Below are 11,249 nucleotides of genomic sequence, written 5' to 3' on the forward strand. Positions count from 1 at the left end.
AGAAAAATCTTGGAAGGAGATCATACATCCCATTTGTGTCTTCCTCTACAAAGAGGAAGACTTTAATCTGCATAAATTAAAACATAAAACTGATAAATTGGCTCCTTATTTGTATTACTCCCTTTCCTGAACGTTCCTTATTTGCAGGTTTCATGATGTCCATGAAAGACTGAGCAGATGGATATTCTTGTGCCAAGGCTTTGCTGAAGGTCATGGCAAGCAGGAATGAATCCTGCTCAATACTTAGCCAAGCTGCATGTCACTTACTGTTTTTTGATTCAGGTTGCATGCTGCCCACAGCTGGGTAAAGTGCAGAAGTGACTGAGGAGAAAGCTGAAAGGTTGCATTTCACATCAAACAAGGACTGGTGTTTCAAGGGTGGGAGTAGGAATTGGATGTGAGTTCAGGGCAAATGGGACAGGGAAGAAACTAGAACAGTGAAGTCTGTTATCCTTTCAGTGCCTTGTTTTTCTTGTGCATAGTTTGTGTGTGCATGACTTCGAAAGTGCCACCAAATCATCTGTAGCTCTGCTGTTCTATGAAGTTCTTATTTTCATTACATGTATGCAGCTTTTCCTTACATAGTTTCAGGCATAACTCAGTTTTCTCGGAGTATTGTCAGAGACAGAGAACTGCTGTTGCATCATGCTGAGGTGTGTGTTGTCCCATGGGTGACTACATAGAACTAAGACTCTCAGACCCTGAGCTTGATTTCCTATCACCTTTGGCATGTCACAGCTGGAACCTGTTGTTCTGAGAGCTGCTGAGCACTTGGGATTCTGGCTGAGCACTGTGGGTTCTAGGCACTGCCAAGATACAAGCTCGGTTGTGTGAACTTAGATTTTCCACAACAGCCACTGGAGATGATTGTTTGTTAAAAAACCCAGCCTGAAGCTTCCTATGGCTCTTTCTCAGCCTCTTCAACATGTCCAGTGATTATTGTCTTCTCCATGGGCATAATGGTCAGATGAAATGTGCCAGGGGAGGTTTAGGTTGGATATTAAGAAAGATTTCTTTGCTGCAAGAGTGATCAGGCGTTGGAACAGACTGCCCAGGTAGGTGGAGTCACCATCCCCAGAGATGTTCAAGGAAGGTGTGGACATGACACTGTGGGACATAGTTTAGTTCACCTGGTCCAGCCATAGTGGTCTTAGGTTGACAGTTGGACACAATGATCTTAGAGGTCTTTTCTAATTGAAACTATTCTGTGATTTTCTGATTCCTGGTGAACTTCGAGATTCTATATGAAACAATGCCCTCTCCTAGGCAATGACAACTAGCTAAACAGTAGCAATTTGGATGTTCAGATAAAGAATTGTAAAGGCAATTGCAGCACTAAAAAGTGTTGTGTAAGGTGAAATCTGGATAAATATCAGCCAGAGGCTTGCCAGCAGCAAGGTACAGGCAGTGTTTGAAGTGTGAGCCTGAGATATAGGAGGTTAAATTCAGTTCCCTCTGTACTGGACTTGTGAGCGATCTTAAACAAATAAAGTGATTGCTCTTTTCCCATTTTGAAATGCAGATAACACTCTTTCCTCATGGGTGTGTGAGAGCATAAGGACAAGAGAGCTTGCAAAGTTCCTGGAATATGGGAGAATACCCTTGAATATCCTTGAATCAAGGTTGTTGTACATTCGACCATGCAGTAGATGTGTCTCACAAAGTTTTCAGTTCAGACTACTTTGCATTTGTTTTGAGACCTTGAACTTCATTACAGAATGTTGGAATAGACAAATCTGGTTTTTTTCTCTGTATTGAAGTCCACTACAGAAAGCAGTTTCCACAATAATATTGCTTCCTTTGACCTAGAACCATTATGCTAATTTGTATGTGATTATATTAGGGGAGTAAGATAAAAAGCTTTGGTGCAAAGCTATTTATGCTCCTTCATAGTATTTTTAATTACATTCTGATCTCACATCTTTTACTTCTTGATGCCTGAACACCAAATTTTCTACTCAGAGAAATTTCAAGTAGGATTTTCAGGAATATCTGAGCCTGCTTTGGCACGGGATTGGATTCAATCTCCAGAGGTCCCTTTGAACTCCAGCCATACTATGACTCTACGATTCTAGAGCACTTTGAGCAAAGAACTGAGGGCTGTGAGGAACAGCAGGTTATCCTCAGAGTAAAACATCTTAAAAATATACTAGCTACTAACAAAAGTATCATGAGCTTGGATGCCAGTTTACAGAGCCACGGAAAACACAACCAGAGGAGACCAGGAGTGCATGTGGCTTGGTCGGGTGTCCTCTGCTTCTCCTGACCGATTGTCAGCTGGGCTGTACGTTATCTGCTGACATACTCACTTGTGCTGCTGGCACTGAGAAGGTGACAGAAATAGCAGAGCCCTTGCTCAGCAGCAACCTCACACCAAAGGTGTGGTTGACAAGTCTGTGTGAGCTGGATTATAGTACAGAGAACGGTTAATCTCTGACACATTGAGAAGAATATTTTTAGGATATTAATACATAAGCAGATTTATTAACCAGTTCTCATCCTTTATAAACCATTTCTTGGCCCATATTTCTATATAATCATTCTTTACACTTCCTTGTAACCATCTGAAGCACCTGTTAGTATTTGCAAAATGTATTGGATGTGAGAAAAAATTTCTTTGCTGCAAGAGTGGTGAGGGATTGGAACAGGCTGATTAGGGAGGTGGTGGAGTCCTCATCCCTGGAGATGTTAAGAAAGGTGTGGAGATGGCCCTTGGGGACAGGGTTCAGTGACCATGGTGATGTTACATTGATGGTTGGATTCAATGGTCGTAGAAGGGCTTTTCCAACCAAAACAATTCTATGATTTCTAGTATATAATAATTTTGCACTACTAACTGCACACTAACCTGAATATACTTCCATACACTTTAATTTTAATAGAAAACAAAAAAAAAAAAAAGGAAGCTACAGAATGTTCCTTTCTAGCCCAAATTTCTTATGCTGTAAATGCTGTCAGAACTCTCATATATCTCACAGACTGATGGTTCCAGAGCTGGAACTGCAGCTATGATGTCAGTACTGAACATGGGAAACCCATAAACTTCTGAGTTGCTTTGCAGTATCATGGTATAAAATTGTTACTAATGCAAATTGATCCTAAATAATAAAAAATAAATTAAATAATAAAAAGTAAAGAAATAAAAGTAAATAATAAAAAAATAATTAAATCGGAATAAACATGTAAATAACATGGCTCTACCTGGAGCATTTTGCTAATGGAAAGCTGATAAGCAGCAGTCCAGAGCACACTGGAGATTTCTCCTTCTGTTTGGGCATCGTGAGAAAAAGGTGGGGCGGCACAGGATCAACCCACCTTCAGCAGCAGCAAACAAAAAAGCGGCCACTTATGAGTACAAAAAACAGGCAAAGTGCTGTTCCTATTGCAGCGTGGATCGCGACTCACCCGAGCCGCCCCGCGGCTTCCAACTTCCACGCGCCCCTCCGAGCATTGTGTTTGTTGCAGCAGCGCCTTCTGCTGTCGGCCAGCAGGTATGGCCAGGACTCAAGCGCTCCAAAATCGTTCACCTTCACAGAGAAAGGATAGAATGACATTACCTTAATTTATTAAGGTACAAGTTACACATTAACTTTAAAAAAGCAAACACAAAAAACCACGACAAAGGTGTGAGTAGAGCTGTCTGTCATTTTCTAGCTACATTTTCATCCAAGAATTAAGGCAGAATAAAATGGTGTTTCAGAACTGATAGAAACCTTAGGTCTTCAGCATAATTAATTTACTAATCTAAAGTATAATGGGTTAATCTAAAGGGTTAAGACACTGTCCTGCATTTCTTTGTTTGAAAATTAATTCAACAACTCATTAAATGCATCTTTTTCTTCTTCTTTTTTAAGCTTGTAAAGCACCAGCCCCTCTGATTTACAAATGAGACAATTTCAGTTGTATTCAGACAACTTCAGAGTACCCCAATACTCAGTAGTGAGATATTTTTGTGCGTCCAAGCACAAGAGCATGTGTGGAAACACAGGCTCTTCTCTTTTTCAGTACCCTTTGAACTGCTGCAGGTCATGGTATGGTTTTGCTTGCAAGTTTGGGGTTTGTTCTGTGGATATGATCATAGAATCCTAGAATGGCTTAGCCTGGAACGGACTTTAGACGTCGTCCTCTCCAACTCCTCTGCCATGGGCAGGGATGCCTCATCCAACCTGGCCTTGAATACCTCCAGGTAGGGGGCATTCACAACCACTCTGGGCAGCCTATTCCAGAGTCCCACCACCCTCATACTGAAGAACTTCTTCCTGAGATCTGGTCTAAACCTACTCTTTCTCCTAGTTCAAAAACCATTCTCCCTTGTCCTGTTACTAGACACTTTCCTGTAAGATCCCTTCAGGTACTGGAAGGCAGCAATAAGGTCCAACTGGAATCTTCTCCAGAAAAAAGCAGCCACTGTTGGCTGCATCAGTTTGTAATTGTAAGCAGAAGACGATGATCAGCTACATTCTGTTGTCTTGTGCACAATCAGTTGAGGTGAAATTAGGACTTGCATCCTCACTGAACTGAGGTCCAGGTTAGTGACACTATTCTTTGCGTTCCATCAGTCACAGGTTTTAAACTGGGAGAGGGGAGATCTAAACTGGAGATTAGGAAGAAATTCTTTCCACTGAGGGTGGGGAGACACTGGAACAGATTGCCTGGGAGGTTGTGGATGCCACCTCCCTGGAGGTGTTCCAGACCAGGCTGGATGAGACCTTGAGCAACCTGGGCTGGTGGGAGGTCTCCCTGCCCATGGCAGGGGTTTGGAACTGGATGATCTTCCAATCCAAATCATTCTATAAATCTGTGAATTCAATCCTTTATCCATCTCATTTGGAATTAAAGTGAATTCACATTCATTCAATTTTAGAACATCCTTAAAGACTTTTAAGCTCCTGATGTGGTCAATCTTCACATGAACTGGCCAGATTTTGCTCTTGATAAAGGTTGTTTTAAGCAGATGATCTGCAGAATAGTAAATATGTTTTCCACTTCTGGCTGTCCTAGCAATTTAAAGGTAATTGACTGTGCCCACAGTTGGTAAACCAAATATTTAAAAACACCAGTGGTTAAAGTTTAATCCATGGTCACGGTGATGATGTGGCAGCAGGAGCTGCATGTAGGATTCATTCTTCACCTGGAGAACAAGGCAGCAGCAGCACTCCTGTAGTATGGTCTTTTCTGGAACATGGGATGAGTAAAGCAGATCTTGTCAGCAGGTGAAAGGAGTTTCCACCATGAATAAATACCCAAACTGCTCTTCTAACCACACAAAAATCTGGAGTCATTATTTAGTGCTTGCACTGGGCATCCCCCATCTGACCATCACCATAGCATCTGTGATCTTCAACTGCACCGTCATCTTCACCAGAGTGGCAACAAAGGATCTGCACAAGCCTATCTCTATCCTCTTCTGCAACCTGGCTTTTTCTGATCTCTTCACCGGCTTTTCTGGATTTTGGATTTCAATGCTGTTCATCACCAACCCTGACATCACAATCTTTGGATCCAAGGATATGCTCGCACCTTATGCCTTGTATACCATGTCCATCCTATCCACCATCTACAACTTGGTAAGCATTGGAGTTGAACGCTACCTGGCTGTGGCTGAAAGTATGAGGACAAGATTCAGGGTTGCTAGAAACCATTCCATAGCTGCAGTTTTCATTAACTGGGTCCTTGCTTTCTTTTTGGGCTGCTTGCCACTGATGGGGTGGAACTGCTTGCACACAGAAAAAAATGTCTCTGTCCTCTACAGCCCATTTTGTGTTGACTACCTCCTCTTCATCGGCATTCCCAATGTTGTGGTGGCTTTTATTATACCCCTTTTCACTTACCTTAGAATCATTATCATCCTGAGAAAAAGAAAGCTGAGAATGAAAGCATGTGGACAACCTACTGGCACCTACAAATCAGCTGAAATCCAGGTTGCCAGAACTAGTATTTTTATTTGGCTCCTGACGTTGATTTCCTATGCTCCTTTTTTTGCAGGAGCCATATTTGATGCAACCAACTACAGGTGTCATGTTGATCTCTACCCAGGTGTCTACATCTTTCGAAACTGCACAGCTATGCTGATAACCATGAACTGTTTGGGAAACCCCATAATATATACCCTGAAAGTCAAAACTCTAGGGGCTAAACTCACAGCTCTGAAATGCCTCTCTACCAACCATGTCTGAGCCTGCACCACTGAGAATCTAGCTGGGACTGCTCTTGGTCCAAAACTGCAATGTGATCAGAGAGCAGTCAGCTGTGGAAGCGAGGATGAAGCTTCGTGGCTTCTCTCAGCAGCTTTTCATAGTCCTTGGTAGTGAGTGAATCAGGTACAGTGTTGTGCTTCCCTTTCCAAAGCTGTCTACTGTGTACACCTGGTTTGGCCTCTAAAGGGATCCAGGAGACCAAACTGCCTCCATGAACCAAGTTTGCTTTCCATTTGGAAATAGGCTGCTGTGCTCGCTGTGCTGCTGGGATCCACAGCCCTTTTGTATTATTTGTGTGGGTGTCAGGACCCTCAAATGGTTAGAAAAGTCTCATTAGTCTGGAGGAAATGCAATTTTACTTTCTCATTTACAATCAAATTCTATCTTTGAGTATTTGATGATTTCTTTATCATTGGGGACACTCAGCATTGTTGTAATTTTAACTGCACTAGGTAGCTGGATGACAGATTTATTGTGAGACATTTGTGGCTTCACTTCTCATACTTCTATGTGAAAATAGCAGCATGCTTGAGTCCATGGTCTTTGAAATTTGCATTGCTGTAGGAGAAAGCCTCACTTGAATTCTTCAGTGTCAGAATTGCAGTTAAGTTGCCTGCACCAAAAAAAAAACCAACAAAAAACCCACAAAACAAACCAAACCCCACCAAAATAAAAATGTCAACAAGCAAATATTTTGTCAAAGGAAAAGGTCTGATCCCTGTCCTCTCCAAATAAAACCATGGCAACTGAAGAGTTAATATCAGAGCCTAGCAGAGGGAAATGCTTGGGTTTAGTTACACATGGATGTTGTCTAGAAAAATCTCAGTGCTTCGATGTCATGTTCCTTGCACAGTTGCCAGTCTAGAAATTAAATAGTGGTGCCATTAGCTCATCTTTCTGGTTTTAACGCCCACTCAAATGCTGCTCAGTGGTGTGACATCAATGGCCTAACCCAAAAAGTGGGTAAGAAATGGGCAAGAGCCGTGATACTAATGAATCCCACACTTAGTAGTTTATTGCTCTAAACACCCTCTTCTGTGGTGCTCCACATTGAAGGACTCTGGGAGAACATCTCTTTTCCGAATGAAATTTCAGACGTTTAAGGAAATGGGTGGTACTAAATGATCCCTAATTAAAACGAGTTATTTAAATGGATAATGTAACTTGGGCAAGATAAATCCAGCTCTGTTTTTCCCTCCTCAACACTGCTCTACTGTCAGGGCTTTGTGTTAACTCCACCAACACCAACCTCAAGAGGCATTTGTCTAGAAGTGTAACATCTGTCTCCTGCTGGGTGTATTTGAACCTAAACTCAGTAACAGGAGCTTCAACTAGAAATCACCACAGGGCAGATGGCAAAGATCAGCCTGGGGGTGGATTTATTATGGGTTATTGATTGTAAGATATGATTTCTGTACATCACCATATTGACATAGGCACAGTGATGTGACACCAGGATATTTAATGCATCATTGTCTATCACAGTGATTGTCATGGAAAAAGTGAAGTGACAGCTGGAGTCCAGCCAGAACCTCTTCAAGAGAAGAAGAGATATAATCTAGGCAGATAGATAAAGATACAGACATAGATGGTATAGATATAGATAGGGGAACCTCCTCAAGAGCAGACATAAATCAAAATCACAGAATCATAGAATTACTTTACTGGGAAAAGACCTCTCAGATCGAGTCCAGACAATGTCCCAGCACCACCATGGCCATTAAATCATGTCCCATAGTGCCATGTCCACATGTTTCTTGAACACCTCCAGGGATGGTGACTCCCTGGGCAGCCTGTTCCAATGCCTGACCACTCTTTCAGTAAGGAATTTTTTCCTAGTATCCAACCTAAACCTTCTCTGGAACAACCTGAGGCCATATCCTCTCATTCTATCACCTGATGCTAGGGAGAAGAGACCAACCTCATCTCACTACAGCCTTTCAGGGAGTTGCAGAGATCAGTGAGATCTCCCCTCAACCTCCTCCTCTCCAAACCAAACAGCCTCAGTTCCTTCAGCTGCTTCTCCACAGCTCTGTTCTCCAGAACCTTCCCCAACTTTGTTGCCCTTCTCTGGACCTACTCCTACCCCTCAATGTTCTTCTTGGCATGAGGGCCTCAAAAATGGAACTCAGGACTCAAGGTAAAGCCTCACCAGTGCCGAATAGAGGGGGCCAGTCACTGCCCTGGTGATGCTGGCCACAGTACTCCTGATCCAGCTCAGGATTCTGGTGGTATTCTTGGCCACCTGGGCACACCCTGGCTCATCTCCAGCTGCTGCTGACCAATCTCACAGGTCCTTTTCCCCCGGGCAGTTTCCAGCCTCTCTGCCCTAAGCCTGGAGCCTTCACGGGGTTGCTATGACCCAAGTGCAGAACCCAGCACTTGTCTAAATCTAAACCTGAATTTAAGCCCCAGTCTAAATCTAAAGCAAATGACACTACCCCAGGCTCCTTGGCCCCGCCCACTGCGCTTGCCCCCGTCCGCTGCTCGACGCTGGACTGATTGAGCCTGGGTGGAGCGCTCAGCTTGCCGGAAGTGACGTATGGCGGGCGCCATGCGGCCAGCGCGGCCGTGCGGAGTCTGCCGGGTGGCTGGGGCTGCCAAGTACCGCTGTCCGCGCTGCGCAGCCGCGTAGTGAGTGCCGGGATGGTTGGGTTGGGATGGGATGGGAAGGAGGGCGGCGCGGTACCGGTAGAAGTAGCGTCAGGAGGTAGGAAGCGGCGGGAGGTAGAAGCGACGCCACCTCGTCTGCCCTTACCGGTGAGGGATGAGGAGTGCGGTGAGGGGCCGCCTCCCGCCCTTACCGTCGTCTCTCGCCCCACAGCTGTTCCGTGCCGTGCTGCAGGACCCACAAGGGTGAGTGGCCGGCGGGTGAGGGGACACGGGAAGGGGGCCGGGCGGACCGCAACGTAGCTAATGGCGTCTCCTACTGCAGAGCGATGCGCGCCGGAGCCAAAGAGGGAGCAGGAGCGAGCGGCAGCAGGACAGGGCGAGCCGAACTGCGCCGGGCATCTCGCAGGTAGGTGGAACAGGTGGGCGGCGAGGGAAGCTCTCGGACCCTGTGCAGCTCCCCTGTTCTCGCCCACAGGCAGCCTCTGGTCGGTGGAGGACATCCTGACAGAAGATGATGAGCAGGACCGCGTCCCGCTGCAGAAACTCAAGCTCTTAGGTAATGTTGAGAGGTCAGAGGTTAGCTATGTGGGTGGCGATGAACCTTCAGCAAAGCGAGCTGAGATCTCACAGTTCCTGTGAATTCTTAATGGAGCACTGGAGTTTATCCTGTCCTTGCTCATTGTGTGGCCTTAAAGATCTAAATGCTGACACCTGGTCTTCCACTGTGTCTTTATTTGCAAATTAAGGGTTGTCTGAGCTGCATTCGTACCTGTTGGAGCTTAGTATTGGCTTGCTTTCTTTTTTTTTTTTAAGGGGAATCAGAAGAACTGCAAGGCTTGCTTCTGAATCCCCACCTCAGGCAGCTACTGCTGACACTCGATCAAGCAGAAGATAAAAGCTCCTTCATGAAGAAGTACATGCAGGAGCCATTATTTGTGGAATTTGCAGACTGCTGTTTGAGAATTGTTGAATCTCCAGAGAAGGAGAACGTTCTTCCTGAGTGAGCTACTTTGAGAACATTTTTTTCTTTCATTGAGATTTCTCCCTCCATCAGAAGAGATATGGCAGCACCCACTGATGCTGTCCTGCACCATTCATTATGTTTCCTCAAGATTCTGCTCTTGGATGTCAGTGCTGTAGTTCTCAGTTTGGAGCTGATACACAATGACATAGTTGTGTTGGACACATTTCTAGATCCTGGGAATTAAATTTGATGTTCTGTTCACTTGCTTTGTGTTGGTACAGAAATAGTCAGCTGTGGGAAACACTGCATTATTTTAATGCACAGTCCTAATCTGAAATGTTTTTGTTAACCTCGCTGTGGATGGTCAGCCACTTTTACATAGAATCACAGAATGTTAGGGGTTGGAAGGGACCGTGAGAGATCAAGTCCACCCCCACTGCCAGAGCAGGACCACCTAGGGCAGGTCACCCAGGAATGCATGCAGGTGGGCTCTGAATGTGTCCAGAGAAGGAGACCCCACAACCTCTCTGGGCAGCCTGCTTCAGGGCTCCAGCACCCTCACAGTGAGAAAGTTTCTCCTTATGTTTCCATGGAACCTCCTCTGCTCCAGCTTGCCCCTGTTGCTCCTTGTCCTGTCCTTGGACATCACTGAGCAGAGCCTGGCTCTGTCGGCTCGATACTGCCCTTCACAGCTTTGTAAACATGAATGAAGTCCCCCCTCAGTCTCCTCCAAGCTAAAGAGACCCAGCTCCCTTTCCTCATAAGGGAGATGATTCACTCACAGGGTGTTTAATAGTTTATTTAATGGCATACACAGAAGAGCTGAATCTTTTTGAGACAGCAACAAAAAGATGGTATAGAGCAGCTCGGATGAGAACTTTGGCACAAGTAAAGCTGTTCGAGCAGGGAGCACTAGAAATGGAGGTTGTTACATATTGGCCGTTTTGGCTGATGAGCTGATCGGGATCGACACCGGGTCCGCTGTGCCTGCTTTGGGATCGTTCTCTTTTTGTTTCTTTTCAGGGTTTGCAGGTCGGAAGGACCCCTGGCAGAAAGCGACAACCAGCGATAGTCCTCTCGCGTACCTGCTCAGGATTGTGACGTCAGCCGCGGGAATTTTTAAAACCTGGCGGGGCTGAGCACTCGACGCCATTTTGGCTGGTGAGCTAGGCTTCTTGCCTGCTTGCACGTGCCAGGTCAGCTGACAGGGTACAGGGGAAAAAAAGAAAAAAAAGAAAAAAGAAAAAAAAAAACTCTCAATAAAATCTCCGATCTTAAGATCTCTTGCCTGAAGGTACCTACCATGGTAACAACTCGGACAAAGGGTGTTAAACATGCAGTAGGTTCCCAGACTGAGTCTCTCTACAAGCATGCTGGTGTTCAGGCTTCTAGCTGCAGTGAGTGTTCGAGCCTGGCACTTGGTGTGGAGGGTGAAGGAGACACCCGTGTCAGGTGTGACCAGGTGAATTGTCTCT

The 11,249-nt window shown here is 45.1% G+C and overlaps 2 protein-coding genes across 2 annotated transcripts; both read left to right on the plus strand.

Moving 5' to 3' along the window:
* The first annotated feature begins 5,231 nt into the window (after positions 1 to 5,231).
* LOC128977032 (lysophosphatidic acid receptor 3-like) lies at positions 5,232 to 6,176 on the plus strand. The gene has a single exon (XM_054394492.1). The coding sequence runs from the start codon at positions 5,232 to 5,234 to the stop codon at positions 6,174 to 6,176; it is 945 nt and encodes a 314-aa protein (XP_054250467.1).
* A 2,575-nt stretch (positions 6,177 to 8,751) lies between these two features.
* ZNHIT3 (zinc finger HIT-type containing 3) lies at positions 8,752 to 10,066 on the plus strand. Its single transcript, XM_054394320.1, has 5 exons — positions 8,752 to 8,831; positions 9,022 to 9,053; positions 9,133 to 9,184; positions 9,251 to 9,366; positions 9,624 to 10,066. Exons 1-5 carry the CDS (start codon positions 8,752 to 8,754, stop codon positions 9,812 to 9,814), a joined length of 471 nt encoding a protein of 156 aa, XP_054250295.1. The 3' UTR covers positions 9,815 to 10,066.
* The last annotated feature ends 1,183 nt before the right edge of the window (positions 10,067 to 11,249 follow it).

This window comes from Indicator indicator, chromosome 30 (assembly GCF_027791375.1).
Source record: "Indicator indicator isolate 239-I01 chromosome 30, UM_Iind_1.1, whole genome shotgun sequence".
Lineage (NCBI taxonomy): Eukaryota > Metazoa > Chordata > Aves > Piciformes > Indicatoridae > Indicator > Indicator indicator.